Source organism: Mus pahari, chromosome 10, assembly GCF_900095145.1.
Source record: "Mus pahari chromosome 10, PAHARI_EIJ_v1.1, whole genome shotgun sequence".
NCBI lineage: Eukaryota > Metazoa > Chordata > Mammalia > Rodentia > Muridae > Mus > Mus pahari.
In genome coordinates, this window is record NC_034599.1 from 40,277,508 (window position 1) to 40,298,081 (window position 20,574).

A 20,574-nucleotide genomic window follows, 5' to 3' on the forward strand; every position below is an offset into this window, starting at 1 on the left:
TTCTCCTTCTCCTTCTCCTTCTCCTTCTCCTTCTCCTTCTCCTTCTCCTTCTCCTTCTCCTTCTCCTTCTCCTTCTCCTTCTCCTTCTCCTTCTTCTTCTCCTTCTTCTTCTTCCTCTTTTGTAAAGGTAGAGGTGTGTTTATGTTTTCATGTGTGAACATGGGCATGCAGCAGTTTGTCCATGGAGGTCAGGGTACACCCCTGATCCTTGCCTTCCACCTCGTTTGAGGCAGTATCTCTCTGTTGTTTCCCTGGTTGTATCTACCAGGCTTGCCAGCTCACAAGCTTCCAGGAATCCTCCTGTCTCTGTCACCCACCTCCCTATGCTAGCACTGGAAGTTACTGATGCCTTATGCTACATACTGGCTTTTACAGGGGCGCTGGGAATTTGAACTCAGATCCTCGCATTGACACAGCCATCAGTGTGACTCACTGAGCCAACTCTGCAGCCCAGAAGCTGCCTTTCTTCTGTGTCTTCTCCTCGGCATCCTGGTTCCAGCTGTGTGTCCCCGTCTTCTGCCCTGTACCCTGGTTCTGGGTTTAGGGGGGTGTTGGGAGGCACGAAAGCAAAGCTTCAGGCTCCCATCCTCTACCATTGGCTCTAGGCTGGACAGTGGGCACTTACGACTGTTCCTGTTCCTAGACCTCGGGGGTGGAGTGGAGTGGAGTGGGAGGGGAGGGGAGTTGGGATAGAGGACCGCAGAGATAAAAGAAGAACCAGGAACTCAAGGGAGCTCTGACCCCCATCAGAATGTCTCTTGGGAAAAGGAGATCTACTTCTGAGTGCTGCATCCTTACTTCTTGGGTGTGTGGCCTTTACATCTTGATTTCTTTGAGGCATTTATTGAGGATAAAAGGGATAACAACTTTATGGGGTTCAGATGAAATGGGCATAGTCTATAAAATATACCCGTGCTATCATATAATAAGTACTGAGCTCCAAAGGGTCTATTTGCTGTGTGGATGAAGGAAAATCATTTTACCTCTCTGAGCCTCAACTTTATCATCTATAAAAAGGATAAATAGTGCACCAGCCATTTAGTATCCTATTAGAAGTGGGGGTGATTGTGTGGGAGCCCTCTAGCACAGTTATTCTTAAATTGTGGTCTGTACCCACACTGTTCCCTGGGAGCTACAGGGAGAGGCCAGTTCTGAAGACTCACAGAGTTCCAGGGCCAACCCACACTTGCCGATGCCTGTCCCCAGTTGAAAACTTGTCCTTAGCATGGAAAACCACTACAATAGTCACACACACACACACACCACACACACGAGTTGCAAATCGAGGTAATCTAGCAAGAGCTGGAACCACAGGGAGCCAGTGCACCTATTTTAGCATGTGAGGAGGGGCTTCCGTCTCCCTCTCTGACCTTAAGGTAGTTGCTGGCTTCTCTAGGCGTAGCTTCCTCTCCAATGTGGTCTATAATTGTAGATATGATGGGGGAGCCAGAGGCTGAAAGGCGCCAGGCACACAGTAAATGCTTCATCAATATCTGCCTATTGTCATCACGGACATGGCAGGAGTCAGGACTGGGTTACTGGGCCATAGGGTGCAATTTCTGAATCTGGTGTGTGTGTGTGTGTGTGTGTGTGTGTGTGTGTGTGTGTAGCAACCAGAAGCAGAGGAGACACAAGGGAGATAAAGGGACCTTGAAAGCAGGAGTTGGGTCACCAGCACTCCTTTGAGTGCCTTGTCTGCCTTGCCTGTCACTCAGTAGCATGGTCATTGCCTCTTGTGGGCAAAACAAAAGGAAATTGATTTATGATGCAGCACGAGGGAATTAAGTTAGACAACAAACGACTTTCCTGAGCATTAAGATGGGGGTGAGTGCTCATTTCCCCTATTGGCAAAGGTATGAGTTCAGTGTGTTTCTCCTTCAGTGAGGAACGACCTTGAGGCAATGCAGTTTCCCTAAGGGATGTGCAGGAAAGAGGAGGGTTAGATTCTTTAAGAGCGCTTAGGAGGTGGACTTACGGAAGGCAACGCCTCCTGAGGCAGAGGGATGTACTGTGGAAGGAGTGTGGGGGGCAGAGGGATGCCCTGTGGAGGGGGGCAGAGGGATGTCCTGTGGAGGGGGGTTGAGGCGACCGTGGGGGTGTCGCTGTGATTTCTGGGGCGAGGGTGCGGAGTGTGGATGCAGGGTGACTGGGAGGCTGCGCTTTCACCGAATCCGGAGGGTTCAGGCCACTCCTAGGTCCCGCATCCTGCAGAAAGTGCCCTCACTTGATACAAATGGCCTCTGCAGAGAGCTGCGCTGGGCTATAGGGTGCAATTGCTCTTTCCTACGTCCTCGCCGCTAGCAGTGCGTGTCCCCCCGCGGCCGTGGCCACGGTCCATTCCGGAGGGCCGGGTAGTCATCCTTCTCTCCTCCGGATCCCCTCGTGTAGTCGGAGACGCTGTCCAGCCCTATGGTGTCTCTGCCTCTAGCTCCATGATAGGGACTGCGGCGATCTGGCCTTTCTACCTGATAAGGCTCCCACTTGAAACCCTCAAACATCACCAGGGGTGCGCCCCGACCTAGGGAAGTCCCCTGGGTACAGGTGAAAGGGGGAGTTCTGCTACCTTCCTGGCCCCTAACGGTGCTGCCCTCTACCCAGGTGCAGTTGCAAGTTCGGGAGTGGGGGGTGGGGGAGGGGTAGGGGCGAAAAGGAAAAAAAAAAAAAAAAAAAACCCACAAACTACTAGGTCCTTCCTTTTCTTGGGTTAGGGTGTCCCCTCGTGGTCATTTTGAGTACCACATGGGCCACGAAGGCTCAGAATTCAGTTCTGTTCAGGCCAAGTGGATATTGAAATGCGTGACCCAGGCCATGTAGATTCTGTATTAGAGAGCCACCTTCCCGTCCTGAGGATGTCAAAGGCCTTTCATCTGACAAAGCTCCCCTTCCTTGGCTGAGGGTGCCCTTCCAGAGCTTCCCGAGGGATTTTTATTAAGGGAGACCTTGTCCCCTGTACAGGTCTCTTCCTGCTCCCCATGTACCTGTCCTTGGAGGTATCTGTGGGCAAGGCCACCACCATCTACGCTATCAACGGCTCAGCAGTCCTTCTGCCCTGCACCTTCTCCAGCTGTTATGGCTTTGAGAACCTCTACTTCAAGTGGTCCTACAATAACAGCGAAACATCCAAGATTGTAAGTGGGGTGCCCATATCCTCCCCACTGTCTGTCCCTTGCCCATGGGTGCCTTCAAGCCCAGGCTTTGGTCTCTTCTGAGGACTGAAGATGATCCCAAGAACCCACCTTTTGATACTCTTTCTCTTGAGTTCAGGCAGGAGGATGGTTCTGATGGTGATGCCAGAGTTTGGGGTCTGTTGAAATTTTGACTAGACACTGTTGTCTTTTCTTGAGGGAAACCTGCAACTTGGATATTTTCAGAAAAGTTAATCACTTAACAATCAGGAGAAAGAATCTGTTCAAAGGCTTGGAGAATGGAAACCAACAGTGGCCGAGGGATGCGCGGGAGGAGGGGAGAGAGGGCAAGAATGGAGCAGTGGGGTGAGCTAGTCACAGAGGCAGAAGGAGTTCTGTCTGGCAGGAGTTCTTCTCCCAGAGTAACTGTGAAAGCCCCAAGAGACACTAGCCTTAGAGGATGCTGAAGAGCTAAAGTATTAATCCAGGTCCTGACTAAAGGACAGGACCTGGTGGAGTAGAGGATACAGAGTAAGAGTAAAGAAGGAAGGCTGGGCGGGGCCCGAGTGTACTTGCGTATTTGCAGAGGCACTGTGCAAAAAACAAAAGGAAGACAGCAGCTGGTAGGGTGTGTGTGTGTTCCAGGGAGTCCTGAAATCCAGGTCAGGCAGAGCTATAGCCACTGTCAGAGAGAACGGAAGAAGATGAAGGGCTTTTCTGGGCACATGGTCATGGGTGGCATCCACGGAAGGGTGTGGTGACGCTTGACTGCTCTCTGGGGTGATCTTTCCCTGCCCCAGCTCATCGACGGGATCGTGAAGAACGATAAGTCTGACCCTAAGGTGAGAGTGAAGGACGACGACCGAATCACCCTCGAGGGCTCCACTAAGGAGAAGATGAATAACATCTCCATTCTCTTGAGTGACGTGGAGTTCAGTGACACGGGCAGATACACCTGCTTCGTGAGGAACCCCAAGGAGAAGGATTTGAACAACTCTGCCACCATCTTCCTCCAAGTGGTTGATAAATGTATGTGGTGGGGGCAGGGGTGAGAGGGGTAGGGTAGGAAGAACTTGGGGTGCCCGTCAGTGTGGCGTTGAAATGGCAAAATGAACCACGCCGGCTATTTTTCTCTTTACACTTGCAAGAGTTACTGCAGTTGCATCTGGAAGCTGGAAAACGCCATGTATATAGTGGCTTGTCAACAGCATTGAGCATCTTGGAGCCTATGTTTCCTAGTCCATAAAATGAACATATGGCTACCTTTAGTCAGGATGGCTGTGAAGGGTGGAGGAGCTAGCTGGGAGTGTTCAGCAGCATTAGACTCTCTCCATGACGATGGATTCTTGCTGGTTTTTTTTTTATCAAGTGTCAGATGACTGTCAGGTGTTGTAGTAAACGGTGCTGTGACTGGACACAGTGTTTTTTGTTTTGTTTTTGAGGAGTGTGTAGTTCAGAGTTAGACAAGCAGATGGATAGCCCCAAATGAATAGCAGGTGCTTTCCAAAGAGCTAGAATGAGGTGTGGCCCTTCCACACCAGTGGAATTGGATACAGGTGGGTCAGTCAGGCAGCGACGGTACCGAAGGAGCCAGATAGGCGCATGCCTTTACTCCATAGAGGTAGTCAGGGAAGCAGAAGGATAAATAGGGGAGAAGTTAGGTTGGGCACCTTGTAACTGAGGATCCTGGAATTCGATGCCTTCTGCATGCCCCCACCCCCATGACCATATCAAGGAACCCCTGGAGATGGAATTTGGGTTATTTCAAGAGTATCCAGACACTCTTTATTAGAGCCTGAGTCTGGTATTAGAACTGCAAAGGGCGTCATCTCTTTTTATCTGTTTAGATTCCTGCTCTTTGTTCCTCAGTGGCTGCTTTTTGTAGGAGGAGAGGGGAAAGGGACCAATGCCGGCAGAGTGTTTCCGGGTGGCAGGCTCTGAGTTGGCTCTGTGGACCCTCCCAGGTGGCTCTCGTCCATTTATAGAGTGTTTCACCCGTCCATTACATGCTGAGGACCCAGTGTGACAAGGATGGGAGCTTTGCTAGCTGAGGGGTCAATGCAATTAAGCCAAGAGCAGTGCTGTATGTAGGCATGAAAGCAACAGGGGGAACCGGGAGAGTTCATAGAGTGGCCAGGGATGGCCTTGCTGGGAAGGGTGACGGAGCAGCAGGTTGTCTGGAAGCAGTGGGAGAGGAAGCAGGGAAGCTTGCTGAGGAGTGAGCTTGCAGCTCAAAGCTAGGAGCTGTGGGTCTCACTCTGATTTATTCCCCAATGTGTGCGTGAGTCTCTGGGAAGAGGTGTTGGGAGGGGTGAAAGGAATAAATGATGCCATTGCCTCTTTGGTCTCTGTTGACCTGAGAGGGTCACGGTCTGGAGGCAGGGTGGCCCAGTTTTGCATCTTGTGTTCTGCCCCTCCGCCCTCCACCCCCACCCCCCACCCCCAGTGGAAGAAGTGGACAACACGGTGACTCTCATCATCCTGGCTGTGGTGGGCGGGGTCATTGGACTTCTCGTGTGCATCCTGCTGCTGAAGAAGCTCATCACCTTCATCCTGAAGAAGACCCGAGAGAAGAAGTGAGTTAACTCGCCCTCACTCCCGTGCTCCCTGGTGGCCCTCACTCCCGTGCTCCCTAGTGGTCCTCACTCCACATCCATTAACCCCTGCCACTCTGTAGTATCCTCTCTGCCTCTTCATTCTCCAATGTCTTCTGATGCCACCGCTGGCCTTTCCTATCTCTGCAGCTCTTGCACCATCTTCTGGCTCTCTCCCAACCTCTCTCCACCTGATCCTCCTCATCTGGCTATCTTTCCCCCTCCTGTCCCATTAACCCCTCTCTTCCCACTTGTACCACCTGCCTTAAAACCTACCATCAGATTTGGGAAGCCTATATAGTTTCATTTCTATCATAGAAAATGTGAGTTCATGCATAGAGATTCTAGAATGGAGACACTCTTTTAGGGAGAGGAGAAATTCTGATAATTCAGTTGGGAGAGGCAGAAACAATGTCTAGCAGTCAAGCATGGCGGCTCGTGCCTGCCATCCCAGTGGTTGAGAGTCACACTTAGTAGGATCCCCTTGTGTTTAAGACCAGCCTCGTCTACACTGTGAGGCTCTGTTTTCATAAGCCAAACCTAAATGAAACTAAACTAAAACACCAAAGGGTGACCTGACCTCCTAGGAAGCCCTAAGATAAATTCAGTTATGGCACTAGGCATCTAGGGTCAGGGATGTTGCTAACTGTTACAGGGCTTGCCTAGTGTGTGTGAGGTCTTGGGTTCAGTCTATCTTCTCACTAGAAGGAGGAGAGGGATGGACAGGTAGAGAGGGTATGAGCCTGGCCCAGAATTTTCTGGAACAGCGTCAGGCTGTCTTTTAAGCAGCAGGCGAGGAATCTTGGAAGGGCCAGAGCAAGAAAAAGGGATCAGAAAGGGGAAGACATTAGAGAGCTGTGTTCTCCGCAAGACAGGTGACGGAAGGACCAGAACAGAAAAGGCCAGGGAGAGGGCGCAGAATTGGGCACAGGGAGCTATGCACCCACTCCTTCATCTCTTGTTCCTCTCAACTCTCTCCCCCCTCCAGGAAGGAGTGTCTTGTGAGTTCCTCTGGGAATGACAACACAGAGAACGGGCTGCCTGGCTCCAAGGCAGAAGAGAAGCCACCCACAAAAGTGTGAGGCCCTGCTCGGGCCAAGCAGGGCAGGGAGCCTCGCTTTCTGATGGTGATCCTGATGCCAACTCCTGTCTGAGATGTGTGCTGCTTGGCCCAAACTGTTCTTTCTGAGCAGGAAGGACCTGCCCCTGCTCAGCTGCCATTCTCTCCCCAGCCAGGGCTTCCTAGGGACAAGGGTTGACTGGGGGAGGAAGCCTACAGGAGATTGGAGACAGGGAAGGGAGGGGCTGGAGTGGTGGGGAAGGTTTGGTCCCGGATCCTGGTCACGTGGGGTCTCCTTTAGACTTTCTCCTCTGGGAAGCCTTGCTTTCTCCCCAGTTTTCCTTCTGATCTTTCACCGGGAAATCGGGGTGATCAGTGAGGGCTGCTCCCACAGCTGGGGTTTGGAGACGGGTAGAGGGCGACCACTTCAGAAGCTGGGGATACACAAGAACTCTGGGATGGTGTCTTCTGGGGGGTTGTGAGAGGCAAGCTGGGCTCTGAAGAATATCAGGCTTCTGGAAGTTCCTTCAGAAAGGACTTCTGTTCCCCTACCCTAGAATACCTGCTCACACTGTCCCGGCTCCCCGACCAGCCTCTTCCTGCTGCCTACCTAGCCTGTCTTTGCTTTCTGGGCTGCAGCTGCTGAGGAGGCTTGTGGGGAGGGGCAGCCTCCACCCTCCTGGAGCACTGGGGTGCTCCATCCTTCCTGGAGCACTGGGGTGCTATTTGCAGCTATCCTGGCTTGGCTCTTTGGGTTTCAGAGGTAGGAGAACAGTGCCCCTGGCCTCCCAGCCTTTGGAATGTCTACCCCAGCCCTACAAGACTGACAGCCCTTATCCTTGGCATGGCAGGACCATGCCACCCTGACCCTTCTGGAGCTCAGTCTCCCACACTTCTTCCCTTCCCTTGAGACAGCTGGCATTGCCACCTTCCCTGAGGGATGCTTTCCTTGGACTTGACATCCCATCCCTTTGCTCCTTCTATGTCCATCCAGCATGCCTGGCCTCCCCGTGTCCCCGGCCACCCAGCTCTGGGTCTGCCTTTGTCTCAGGGACCCTTGTTTCCAGATGAGAAGGCCCTTGGCTTTTCCAGCTTCTTTTTGCCCAGCTGGGCCAACTCCTCACCCAGCCTGAGGCTGAGGAGGAGCTGGGAGAAAGTACTCACACCTTCTATTGACTTCTGGCAGAGCCTGTTTGCACACCCCTGAGTGTGGGGCTAGATTGTGCCTTAGCCCCCTGAGTCCTGGTCCTGAGCCCCCTTTTCGTTCGGCTCACACTCCCTGACTTAATTGCACAGCTTGGTGTGACTCTAGTGGGGCTCCCCAGCTCCCTACCCCAAAGCCACGGAGGAGACCATGAAGCCGGGGTTGTGGCATAAACAACGGCTCCGTGGCTGGTGGCGGTCTTGGTGACACCTGAGGGGCAGCCTTTCTTGTCCCTGACATGGAGATAGGATGGCATTTGATGCGGAACCTTCAGATGGGTTTGATTGCGTGCGAACCGTAGTGCTAGCTAGGGTTCCTGTGACGTGTGAGATGGGATACCCAAGCTCCCTCTTCCTCATTGGATTTCTGATACCCTGGATATGACAGAAGATGGAGGGAGACTAGTCCTCTTTTCGGGGGGGTGTAAGGACGGCTATACACTCTGCCCAGGAGTAGCTGAAGGTTCCCCCAAAATAAAAGTTGGGAGATCCTAAGGCACAGTGGGATCTGTAGGTGCCTGTGGCTTTGGCTAGTGTCTCTTGTCCAAGCCTGGGGGCTCTTGGGGTTGCCTCGTCTCTTCCCGTTCTTCTTTACCCAGAACTCATGTGAGCTGGGTAAAAATTACCCATCTCCTGCTTTTTAAATATTTATTTGAGCAGAGTCTCATATGTGGCCCAGGCGGGCCTCCACCTCTCTATGTAGCCAAGACTGGCCTTGAACTCCTGCCTCCCTTGCCACAGCACTGGGATGACAGGTGTGAGCCCACACCTTGCTTAGGGTAACCTGGCTCTGAGAACAAACACGGCACCCGAGCCTCCAGCCATTCAGGAAACTTCCAGCTGCCTTCATGTAAAACTGCTTTCTCCCCCGACACCGGAAGAGGCCAAGTGTTGGGGGTTCTTCTTGCTTTCCTGAGAGGAAGCCGAGGCATAGAGCAGGAGAGAGGGAGGGACTCCCCCTTCCCACCTTCCTGCTCACTGTCAGCTTATAGGCAGCCCTTGCAGCTTCTCCCATCTACCCAAAGGGTGAAATAATACCTACCTCACAGGACTGCAGTGAGGCTTGGTGAGGTTTTCATGTTTTTTTTTTTTTTTTTTTTTTTTTGCCTGGATTGGAAAGGCACTGGGAAACAAGGCTGATAACTGGAGAGAACGCTCCATATCTGTCCTGTCCTCATCTCTGGTTTGCATCCCGGTCACATGCATACACCTCATTCTTCTTCCCTTTGCAACTTTAGGCATTGTGACTCAGATGCTTAAAGCATCTTTGTCCGCCGCAGTTCTTTTTTTTTTTTTTTTTTTTGAGGTACCTGAGACTACGGGAGTACTTTTTTATATTGTTGTTGCCCCAATGCCTGTGATTAAATACTAGCGTTTCATGGATAGGGATTAAGAGCACAAATATCAGTTCTCTTAACAAAGGATGTCTGGTCCTAGTGCTAGCGGCATGGTCCTAGTGCTAGCGGCACGCCTGGGCGGGCATTGCCACGGATTGTGTTAGAATGTATATTTGCAAAGCCATTTCCCCTAGCCAGATCCTCTGACAGGCAAGTCTTCAATAGCCATCTCAGGGTTGCTGAGGGTGTTCCCTGTGCCCAGCGGGCTACAGTACCTCTCATACGGTTGACTTTGGGAAACCTGGACCCATGCAGTTGTGTTGACCTTGATGTCAGTGAGACCAAAGACAAAGCACAAGTACCTTACCCTTGACTTCCAAATGAACTTCTGCCCTCGAGGGCTCAGATCCCTTGGTGTAGAAACTAAGCAGAAGGCAGCTGGAATCAACCTGCAGTGCGGAGGGCCCAGGAGAATGGCAGGCAGAAGGGCAGCAGAATGTCACGTATCCGACTGACCAGCTTCCGTGGAGCCAGGGAGGCAAGAGCATCCTTCAGCTAGTGGGAGTTGAGGGTGCACTTGTGTGGAGTGCTTGTGGTATGCAGAAGGTGGAAAGGCGCGCCTAGTCAGTCTGCAGGTGCAGAGGCATGACAGAAGAGGGTGGGCTGTGCCCGCAAAGGGTGATGTGGGATGTAGGGGGTGGGGGTGGGGGTGGGGTCTACATCTTCAGTAGCTTGAACTGGAGACTGAAGAAGGGTTAAGAGACAGAAACGGACGGACGGCTATGCTCCTGGATTCTACTGGGTGACTCCATGTCAGGGTGACAGACGACTGCCCCCGGAGGGCTGGGGCAAGGATGCCCAAGGATTTGTGGGGAAGTCCTCTAGCTTGCTACATTTTATTTTGCCCCAGGTTGGAGTCCCTGCTATCCCATCTCCCACTGGATGTGCAGTGCTTTTGACTATCTTATGCATGGTTTATTCCTCTGGCTTGGATAACAGTACCCACAGTCAATTTTCCTATCTAACTTCATAGGTCAGACAATACAGTGGTGGGCCGTGGGAGCCTCCAGGAGGCACCGACCTGCACATGTCCAGCGCTTGCGTCTAAGCACAGATCGAATGCAATTAGGTTGTCTTGCCTCTACAACACATTTCGCATTGTAGACTTGGATTTAGCTTCGCTTTGGATGAAATAAAAATTATTTTTTAATAATTTTGGACGCGGGCTTTTATTTTGGGTTGCCTGGGACCTGAACTCCAGCTTCATCCCTTCCCTGCTCCCCCGCCCCCCTGCCAGCTGACAAGTTTATGCTGAAAACGTTACCTGCTCAGGAGAGATAGCACATATCACATGCTGTGGGGTATTTTTAGCTTATCCAAGATATTTGTGTTTCTTTAATTCTGGTCCTTTGGGAAGGCAACCCTTATGCTACGTGTGCTGATGACCCTAGAAGCTCTGGAGCCACTGGAAAGCATCCGTATGAAGGATACAAATGCTAAATTTGGAAAGCCCGAAAAAGGGATGTTGCTAACATGTTGATCTTGGAAGCATAAGGACCCAAGTTAGAGCCCCAGAACACTGATCAACAAAAAAAGATGTGGTGGACTAGTCTAACAATCTCTGCACTGAGGAGTCAGAGACAAGAGGATTTTCCAGGGCTCACTGGCCAGGCAGTCTAGCCCACCTGGCAAGCTCTAGGCCAGTGAGAGACCCTGCCTAGAAAGAAAACCACAAACCAACCAACCAAACAAACAAACAAAGCTGGTAGATGGCACCTGAGGAGCAATGCTTGATTCTTTCCTCTGGTCTCCACATGTGTACTTACACACACACACACACACACACACACACACACACACACACACACACGCACCTGCACATGCACATGCACACACATCTGCAAGCACATGCACATACACACATATGCATGGACACACAGAGAAGATTAACCATCATGAGAGTACATGTCTAGTATGTGCAAGGGCAGATTCAATCCTCACCCCGTCCAAAAGTTAACCCATCCTAATCATTGTTACGGTTTACATATAAAATGCCACCTTAACTTCACATGCCAAGTGCAATGTTCGGGGCTGGGCTCTTGTGAAGTGTCTGGATCATGAGCGTCCTGATTCCCTCAGTGTATCAGTCCCTCAATGGGTTCATGGTTTGATGGGTTTATTGGGAGGAAATGAGAAGGTGGGGCCTAGGAGAGGCAGACCACGGGGGATGTGGCCCTGAGGGGCACACTGCGTCTTTGACTCTTCCATCCCTTCCTGGTGACCATAAGGCGAGCAGTTTGGCCACCATGCCGTTCTGCCACGCCTCTACCTTTCCATGGGGCTAAGAGGCAGAGAACAGACAAGCATGGATTGCAGCCCCCCACTCTCTGAGCCATAGTTCTCCTTTCATTATACAAGCAACCCTCAGTGAGATGCCCCTGATGCGCCATCAGAGCTCTCTGTGCCTCAGGTCCCTCGGCTGCAAAGAGGGAGGAGTCACGTCTCTTTTGTGAGGACCCTGTGAGATCATGTACAAGGCAGTGTGTACGAAGCCATGTAAGTGTTGCCATATGAATAAGAAGTTTCAGAGCCAGAGCTCTGTCCCAGAAGAGTCTGAAGGTAAGGTCCCACTGAGGTCAAGCCAGCCATAAGGGAGACGAGCAATGGCGAGACAGTGGCTGAACTTATACCTCTTGCTCCTGGTTGGGAGGGGCTGTCAGCTGTCTGAGGCTGGGGGAGGAACACGTCGGCTGATGAGGTTATGAGAGTTGTCCGATACCGAACTCATGGCCTTACTGAGGGAACACTGAGGTGTCCGCCCCAGTGTTCCCTGCTCACCCTCTCACCTAGAACAAAATATCTGACTCTACCATGACATGCGTTTTTCTCTCACTCCTTAAATACCCTTCCCTGCTTAGCAAATCCCCTTGGCTCTATGCAAAAAAATCCATATGGCCTTAGCTTCTTCCTTCGGTATTACCAATCCTACAGTCACTGCCCAGCCTTTCCATCCTCTCCCTGTCCCTAGGAATGCCCACGTCTTGCTGTTCTAGCTGTGGACAATGCAAACAAACTCATGATCCCATGACATCTCCAGGGAAAGCTCCTTCTGACCCCCCTCCAACCTGAACTTGTTTCATATATGTTGACTTATGTAATCCATGTGGAATTCTTATGAAATATAGAAGAATGTAATTCAACTTGCAGGTGAGGGAGTCAAGGCACAGAAGGCTGAGCTGGCTTAAATGAGGATGGCTTGTTTGAACACTTGGTCCCTGGTTGATGGAACTGTTTGGGTAGGGTTAGGACTTGTGGCTTTGTTAGAGGAGGCGTGTCACTGGGAATGGCCTTTGAAGTTTCAAAAGCCCAAGCCACTCCCAGTCAGCTTGTTTTTGGCTCCAGCTACTGCTCTAGCGCCATGCCTGCCTGGCTGCTACCACGCTTCCCTCCATGATGGCCATGGACTTGCCCTCTGAAACTGTAAACCTCAATAAATGATTTTTCTATACATTGCTTTAGTCATGGTGTTTTGTCACAGCAATTGAAAAGTAATTAAGACAGCGGTTCTTTTATTCAATTATAAAGTTCCTTTCCTTTGTTTCTCCTCTCTCAAACCTCACTGACTTGGGTTGACTTATCTTCCGTGTGTTAAAGACAGTGGAGGTATTTTCCTCCGGAGTTTCCATTGCTTTGGTGAGTGAAGTAGACCCATTCCTTCCCACCACTCTATTCCTGTTGGAAGAAACTCATGAAAACATGTATTCTTATAAAAACTCATTCCAAGATGTTTTTAGACTTTTTATTTTGCTATCATCCAAAGCAAGAAATAACATAATTTGTCTTTGGACTGGTAAGTAGATGTAATATGCTGCCTTAGGTTCCTATAACAAAACACCAGGTGCTGAGTATTGTATAAAGAAAGGAGTATTTTTTTTTAGCTCACAGTTCTGCAAGTCGGAGAGCATGACACTGGTGTGTGGTGAGTTCTGCCCAGGGCCTCCTGGTAGATGGCATTGCACCGGTCAAAGTAGGTGCTGAAGAGACACACGGTGTGTGAGGACAGGTTCCGGGGATAAACTGGTTTTGTTTAGAACAACCCAGAAGCACTCCTGAGCAATAGCACTAATCCACTCACGAGGATGGAGCCTCCACAGCCTAATTACCTCCCATGAGGGCCAACCAAAGCTCTTTGACATCCCAACACTACAACACCAGGGACAAAGTTTCCAGAACATGGACCTCTGGGCAATGTATGTGTGTGTTGGGGGGTGGCAAGTCAGCACTGGATAAACACACTGTCACAGACGCCTACAGTGATTGTCCCTCAGAGATTAAACAGTTCCAGGAACCAACAAGGGTGGGTCTCAGAAACATTAAGCTAAGAGAAAGAATCTAGACTTAACAAGGGTCTCTGCTTTATCAGCTGTGACCACAGTCTGCCTCTGGTGAGGGATGTGAATAGCTAGGGAAGCTGTGTGTGTATGCAGGGAGTAAATGGGAAATCACTTTACCTTCTGCTCAATTTTTCAGTGAATCTAAAACTTCCCTAAAAAAAAACATTCTTACAGAAGTTCTGTATCAGTCACTTACACCCAACAAAAGCAACGTCAGAAAGGAAGAATATCTTGGCTCACAGTTCTAGGGGGCGCAGTCCACTGGGTCAGGGAAGGCATGGAGGCAGGAGCAAGAGATGGCAGGTCGCGTTGCATCCATGGTCAGCCACAGGGTGTGATGATGCTTCTGTTCAGCTTTCCTTTCTCTTTTCTTTCAGTTCTTGATGCCAACCCATGGAATGATGCTCTCAGTGTTTGGGGTGGCCCTTCCCTCCTCCAGAGACCTAATGTAATGGCCAGTTAGAGACAGCCCCAGAGATTTTTCTCATGTTCTCATGGTTGACAATGAAGGCTCATCATCCCCTGTTACACAGCTATAACATTCTCCACAGGGATAGCTGGATGACATGGCAGTGATTGCCATGGGCTTTGGGTAGGGGAAGGATTGTCATGGAGACTTTCCAAGGAGGATGGAGCCACTGTGGTGGCTACTTAGCAGCCTGGACATGGTTGTCAACACTGACAGAGGTATGCACTAAAGTGGTGTGTGCAGATTACTTTGGAATATCTATCAGGGATCCAATGACATCATTCTTTGGCTCATACCTCTCCAGTCTAACGGAGCACCATAGCTCTGGCCCCAGTGTCACTGATTTTTCTTTTTTTGATGCTATCCTGTTGACTCATTCTTTCTTAGCCTCATTATTATGCTTCCCAAATATCAGCCTCCCCTGATATATATGGTTTTTCTCATTAAAATGACCTTCTCAGAAGTGCAACCAGATGATGCTAGTTTGAGATCTTTTGGGTCATTAAGGAACTGTGGGATTAGGGGGATTAAGGTAGCTTGGCACCCTCTGCTTCTTTCTCTGCTATGTGTTTCTACCATTATATGCTTCCTTACTGTAGGACCAAAGCAAACAACTGATTATGTGCTGGAATTTTTTAAATTGTGAGCCAAATCCTTCTTTCCTCTTTACAAGTTAGTTATCTCAGACATTGTAACATAGTGCCAGAAAACTTTCCAGTACAGTTAGTGTATCTGTAACAGTAACATCTACCCAGCTCATTCATGTTCTCATTATTTTTTTTAAAAAAATTAAAATTGTGTGTGTGTGTTTGTGTGTAACTGTGTGTGTATGTGTGTGCACACACACAATTGTATTTATGTGTGGAAGTCAGAGGACAGTTTGTGAGAGTCAGTTCTTTCCTTCTACCATATGGGTCCCATTTAATGTTAAAATAACAAAACACTCGAGGTTGGCTTTTTATAAAATAAAGAGGTTCAGTTTAGTCCTGATTTTGGTGCATGTTGGTCAACAGCAAAATGCCAGTGCCTGATCCAGGGACCATATGCTCCCTTACAAAATGGCAAGAACCAGGAAGCAGGGCAGCTATGTGCAAAGGGTGAGGTCCAGTGAGGATTATGTGCAAAGGTCCTGTGATAAGATAGGAAGCCAAAGAGATTTGGAGACCAGACTTGCTCCTTCATACAAATTCCTTCCTGTGTGAGTTAACATTAACTGGAATCCCCTGGGAACCACACTCTCAAGGGTAGAGTGTTCTATGCCCCCCTCACAGATCTGCCTCAGTGACCTAACTTCCTTCTCCTAGGCTCCACCAGGTTCTAAGCATCCCAGGGCCTCCCAACATCACCACAGGCCCAGGACCAAGTCTACAACACAGTGCCATGTGGGGGACATTCAAGATTAAAGTTATAACACTTCCCTCTAAGCTAAATTACCAGCTGGCGAGTTTAACATTTGTTATGGTTGTTGGTAATTTTTCCAACTACTCTTTTGACAACAGATCCATTCTTTTCTTTATGGTTTTCCTCCTTGTTGGGAGATTGCTAGCTTTTTTTTTTTTTAATTTTCCTTATTTACATTTCAAATGCTATCCTGAAAGTTCCCTGTACCCCCACCCCCGCTCCGCTCCCCTACCCACCCACTCCCACTACTTGGCCCTGGCCTTCCCCTGTGCTGGGTCATATAAAGTTTACAAGACCAAGGGGNCTCTCTTCCCAATGATGGCNGATTAGGCCATCTTCTGCTACATATGCAGCTAGAGACACGAGCTCAGGGGGTACTGGTTAGTTCATATTGTTGTTGCACCTACAGGGTTGCAGCGCCCTGATTGCTAGCTTTTTTAAAAATCGATTTCTTCCTTTATTGTTTTGTAATAAAAGACTTTATTTCCATTCTTTTTATCATTGATCTTTGGCCACTTAGATTAGAGTGCACACCTTTTATGGATCATAACTCGAGTCATTATTTAACCTATTTGAATAGCTTAAGAACGTTAGAATATTCTGACTCCAGCTGTCCCTTCTGACTCACATACTGTTGTTATCCTACAGTGCAGCTGGACTTTTGGAAATCGACTCATGACCTCACCTCCATTCCCTGGGGATTCAGCCCCTTGGTGCAGACCCAAGATCCCCTAGTTCTTTCCCACCGTTCCTTTCAACCTTTCCTCCAAGTCCATCTCCGTTCCTTTGTGTCAATGGATCTCCCATAGAAACACTTTGTACTAAGGTGACCTCAGTGACCACACTAGACTGGGACTCAGATCAGTGCCTTGATCATGGAAGTCTCTTCTTGCAGTGGATGAGACAGTGAGCAGAGAAACCTTAGAGCCCTCAGTCCTAAATGGGCTCTGGGCAGAAGAGGAGCCAGAAAAATTGCAAGAGTCAGAAATGACTGGTGACTCCAAGGAAGTAATTGTCCTCCAGACACAACAGGATGGATGCACATGTGAATTCAGAGAGACTGTTGCAGACATATAAGACATGCACAGATTAAGGCTAGATGGAGTCCCAGGGAGTAGACAGAGGTCCCACACCTAACAAAGAAGCTATTTGCAATTGATAGTCATTGGCAAAGAGGAAATCAGTTTTCTACAATGGAGTGTCACTGGGTATATTAACCTTAATACAGGGCAGGCCTCATGCCCAGAAATAGTTGACCAACACAAAATGTTATATTACAGTTTGATTATGTGATCAAACTAACCTGAAGAAAGATAGTCGTCTTTCTTTATTGATCTTCGATGACCAATCTGTACACCCTGCACGCTCCATGTAAATGTCTTTACAGAACTGTATGTTGCTTTTAAGTTTTGTATACTACAGGATGAAAGAAGAGAAAGACAGCCCTAAAAAGATTCACATCCCTGGATGCTGAGATCTGGGACCTTCCATTCCAGCTTCATGCTTGACTCTACCTCCCTCAACTACATTGAAGCTGCTTCTTTCAAAGACTTGCTTCCAAAACGTTTCCAGAACAGCTAGCTTGCCTATCCAGCCTTGCAGACTGTCATAGTCAAGATGTCAGCTCAACAATGAACTTTCTCAGCACATTGTGACTGGAAGGCAAACGATGCCAGCTAGTTCTCCTTTGACAAAGCCAATCCTCCTATTTCCCTTTGGGCCCCCAGAAGGGAATTCTTTACCCCAATTCAGCTGGAAACAGACAAAAGATCATTGTGCCAGTCCCTTATGTTGGGGTTGGATTGTTCTGGTTATTTTATAAATTATAGATATGTTGTCCTTTAAGGGATACTTTGCAAATGTAGCTTTGGACAGGGAGGGAACTAGAGAACGTAAACTCAGGGATTTATTATACCTTTCCTCTTCTCTATCCTTCCTTCTTAGTTAAAAGGGAAGGGGGTGGAAAAGAAAGGGGGATATAGTAATATCATAGAAATTATAGAAATAGACAAATAGGGATAGGTTAACGAATTTACTCTTAAGCAAAACATTACATAGCTATGTCTTACATTGGTAGAAATCTTTATAATTGATAGGAAGTTAAAGTTATAATCTCTTACATTGGTACAGAATTTATTTGATACAAATTTAAAGTTTTCATTGGTATGAATTTCTTATTAATATAAAATTGAGATTAATATTGCTACTCTCATATGGACATTGGGTCTATATAACACATTTTAGAATACAAGGCTTAGACCCAGTCCTTCTATAATTGATATTATAAACTGTTTTTAGATGATTAAACAATACGAGTTAAGGGCCAGGTAGCAAATTCATGGTCCTGAGTTAATGAAAGGGTGTTTCTGAGATATTTCCATTAGAAATAGCTGAGCATAGTCAGTTCAGAGACGCTTTGAGCAGACAGATAGTTTTCAAAGACACCAGAAGTCCACAGAAGATGACATTTATGGACATTTCTTTATTAAAGATCATTTGGCTAGAGACCTGTCTGCTCCTGACAGCACCCCTTTCTTGGATTCAAAGAAGAAACTGAGAATCAGTGGAGTTGCTCAAGTTGTGGCAAGACAGCCTCTAGGCAAGAATTGCCTTATTTCATCTACAGCCAAAATACTGTCCAGAAAAAGGGCACACTGTGCAGAATAGTTGACTGATAATCTCTGCCAAGACAGGCTAATCAGTCCTTCAAAATTCTACATTTCAAAGTTCTGCTAAATGATACTGGGGAGAAGGCTGATGCCCCAATGTTCTGAAGTATAAGGAGCTGTCCAGTGATCAGAGCTCTCTATAAACTGGCCAAGTTTTAGAAGCTATATTTTGTGCTTCTCATATTTTCAAATAATATTAGTCATTCTTGGATTTCTGACAGGGTTAAAGACTAGTGTCTCATAGCCAACACTAGCTGACTGGCAATGAGAAAGATGATATAGATTCGAGAGGATGGTTTTCAGATGACCTACAATCCAAGCCAGGACCTGAGTCAGGTGTAGAATTATAGTCTCGTAAGTTAGGAGAGATGGCCGAGGATTTATTTAATTGACAAAAATGATAGACTGGGTGTTAGGCCTATCTTGTTCTTTATAAATTACAAAATGGTAATGGTTGTGCTCAATTGTTATCTGAAACAAAAACGTCTTTTAATTGGTCAGAAAAGGGAAATGTTGTGGATGGTCCTGGTCTTGTATTTTGATGCTAATTCCGCTTTCCTGGGAGGGGTTGCGGATGAGGAGTGAATCCTGTATACAGGTGACCTCTTGCGAACCTGCTCCCCACCTTAACTTGTAAAATAAAGGCTAGAGCTGGTGGCAGTAGAAGGGAAGGTGGAGCTGAAAAGTTTGGGGAAGAAGGAAAAGGAGGGAAGAGAGTGGAAGGAGAATAGAGGAGAAGCACGTGGCCTGAAGAAGCCACAAGTTATAAGGGATCTCATAGATGGAAAATATAGTAGTGTAGTGGCAGTTCTGTCCAGCTAGGTATGCAGCTTATATTCATATTTATTGAGTTGTGTTTTCTTTGACGGGGCTTATTTGGGGTTGGAGAACTCCACTGATTTCTGGGGGGTATTTTTTATTTTGTTTTGACATTTCCGTTTGGTATTTTTGGTTTTTGTTTATTTTGATTTTCGTTTGTATGTGTTTGTGTGTGGGGAGAGAGAGAGAGAGAGAGAGAGAGAGAGAAATAAAAATGTAGAGAGAGAGAGAGAACACATAAGTGGGTAAAGAGATGGGGGAATCTGGAAGAAGGTTAGGAAAGAAAAACATAATGAAGTATATTGTATGAAACACTTTTTCATAATAACTGTGGTGATATGGGTGAAAATGCCCCCCCCCTTAGTTCATAGGGAGTGGTATTATTTGAAAGGATCAGGAGGTGTGGCCTTGCTGGAGGAAGTGTATCACTGGGGGTAGGTTTCGTGGTTTCATATGAACAAGCCAGGCCCAGGGCGACTCTTTCTGCTGCCTGCTGATTCATATGTAGAACTCTCAGTTCCTTCTCCATCACCATGTCTACCTGTATGCTACCATGCTTCCCGCCATGATGATAATGGATGAAACCTCTAAACTGTAAGCCAACCCTAGTTAATGTTTTTAACCCTAGTTAACCCAGTTAAATGTTCTTTTCTTTATAAGAGCTGCCATGGTCATGGTGTTTCTTCACAGCAATAGAAACTGGTGGAAAGTATACTTCTATGTGACAGACACTGCTCTGAATGTACTGATTCATTTAACACTCACACATCCCTACAAGACATTATTTATTTACCTACTAGTCTTAGCTTCATGCTGTAGGCATAGACAAGGAAAACATGAAGGCACACTAAGGTTAAGAACCTGACCCAAGGTTAGACTGGTAACATGAGCATTCTGACTTCAGAGCTCACACTATCAGCTACCACACTCTTGGGCCACCAATACAGTCATTTATGACTTTGAAAGTACTGGGGATTGAACCTGGGGCTCGTTCATGCTAAGCAAGTGCTCTGTCAGGTAACTTTATCTTCTGCTCACCTCTCTTCAACCTTTTGTTTTCAGACAGTGTCTCACCGTACTTCATAGACTGGTCTCGGCAAACTTACTCTGTAGCCCAGGCTAGCCTTGAACCTTCGATCATTTTCCTTCAGTGTCCTAAGCAGCTAGGATTACAGGCATGGCTTTTCCGAAGTGTGATTGTGCACACAACATGGCTGTCTTAGCCGTTCGTCAAATGTGTCACGTAGTGAAGCTAGGCACTTTTGTGCTGTGCCATCACCTCACAGTCATCCACCCACAGAACTGATTTGTCTTGTAAAAGTAAAACTCTGAGCCAGTCGAGGTGGTGCGCACCTTTAATCCCAGCACTTGGGAGGCAGAAGCAGGAGGATCATTGAGTTTGAGGACAGCCTGGTTTATATAGAGTGAGTTCCAGCATAGCCAGGTCTACACAGGGAAACCTTGAAAAACCAAAACCACCACCACCACCATCACTCCCTTCCA

The 20,574-nt window shown here is 48.0% G+C and overlaps 1 protein-coding gene across 1 annotated transcript in view; it reads left to right on the forward strand.

The window, feature by feature from the left end:
* Scn4b (sodium voltage-gated channel beta subunit 4) overlaps positions 1–9,726 on the forward strand; it is a 15,257-nt gene extending 5,531 nt beyond the window's left edge. The window contains exons 2-5 of the mRNA XM_021208110.2: positions 2,956–3,128; positions 3,926–4,154; positions 5,572–5,701; positions 6,708–9,726. Of these exons, the coding sequence (XP_021063769.1) occupies positions 2,956–3,128; positions 3,926–4,154; positions 5,572–5,701; positions 6,708–6,801 (626 nt within the window). The 3' untranslated portion in view covers positions 6,802–9,726. The remainder of the gene's footprint in view (positions 1–2,955; positions 3,129–3,925; positions 4,155–5,571; positions 5,702–6,707) is intronic.
* The last annotated feature ends 10,848 nt before the right edge of the window (positions 9,727–20,574 follow it).